This window comes from Eimeria mitis, genomic scaffold (genome assembly GCF_000499745.2).
Source record: "Eimeria mitis Houghton genomic scaffold, Emh_scaff2153, whole genome shotgun sequence".
Taxonomy (NCBI): domain Eukaryota; phylum Apicomplexa; class Conoidasida; order Eucoccidiorida; family Eimeriidae; genus Eimeria; species Eimeria mitis.
This window is the reverse complement of record NW_013570478.1, coordinates 4600-5457: the sequence shown is the minus strand read 5'-3', so window position 1 is coordinate 5457 and position 858 is coordinate 4600. Positions and strand designations below refer to the sequence as shown.

The following is an 858-nucleotide window of genomic DNA, read 5'->3' as shown; positions in this document are numbered from 1 at the left end:
GCAGTGTGTGTGAGTGTGAGTGTGTGTGTGTGCATGGCGCTGTGTTTGACCCCACGTTCTCTTTATTTACTTAATATAATTATGAAATTTTGCATATAAAAATTCAGCAAAGGTTTTAATGAATTGTTTGATGCGTGTTTCAAACGTAAGAAAGCTTCTCTGCAGCACGGAGCAGGCGGTGGTAGCCGTCACCTCTCGCCTGACCTCTCGCTATCGCTGCAGCGGGGGCCGCTGGCGCTATCACGGGGGACGATGCAGCTCTAAGTTAATTCCTTTAGTGTTTTGTACCCTTACATTTTGTACTTTGTGTGAGTTTCTCTCTGAATCCCCATCTAACACAATGAAACACATCAGCTCAGTTCTGCTGGTGGCGGCCGCCATGCTCGGCTCCGCCCGCGGAATGGAGAACGGGGCAGCAAGTCCACAGACTCCAGAGGGTTCAGCAAGTGGGTTGAAGCAGCAACGAAGCAAAATAAATTATATTTTAGCTTTTATAAAACTAAAATTTCAAGGTTTCTTGATCGCCGTGCGGCTGTTTTGCTTGTGTGCAGAGACTGCCAACTGCCTTGCCGAGTTCAACGCTGCTCGAGAGCGAGCAGACCTCGACCCCTTCACTACAGAGACGGATACACAGAAGAAAATGCCAATAAGCGACAAAGAGTACATCAAGGCTATCTGTGAAGCGATAAAAAAGGAAAGTTACCCGTATTTCGCCAGCTGTTTCCTTCTGTTGTTTGTGTCTATCGTTTAGTTGTCGTGCTCGGGTTGTCTCTCTGTATGGGCGCATATTAAGCAGCAAATAACAACGCAGAAAGCTGTATTTTGACTCCTTCATCTGCCTTCTGGCTTACTCCGAGA

The 858-nt window shown here is 47.0% G+C and overlaps 1 protein-coding gene across 1 annotated transcript in view; it reads left to right on the top strand.

Annotated features, from left to right (window-relative positions):
- Positions 1-340: 340 nt before the first annotated feature.
- The window catches only part of EMH_0049430 (SAG family member), a gene marked incomplete at both ends in the record, with an annotated part of 2546 nt that continues 2028 nt past the window's right edge, over positions 341-858 (top strand). The window contains 2 exons of the mRNA XM_013496531.1: positions 341-446; positions 552-745. Coding sequence (XP_013351985.1) covers positions 341-446; positions 552-745 — 300 coding nt within the window. The remainder of the gene's footprint in view (positions 447-551; positions 746-858) is intronic.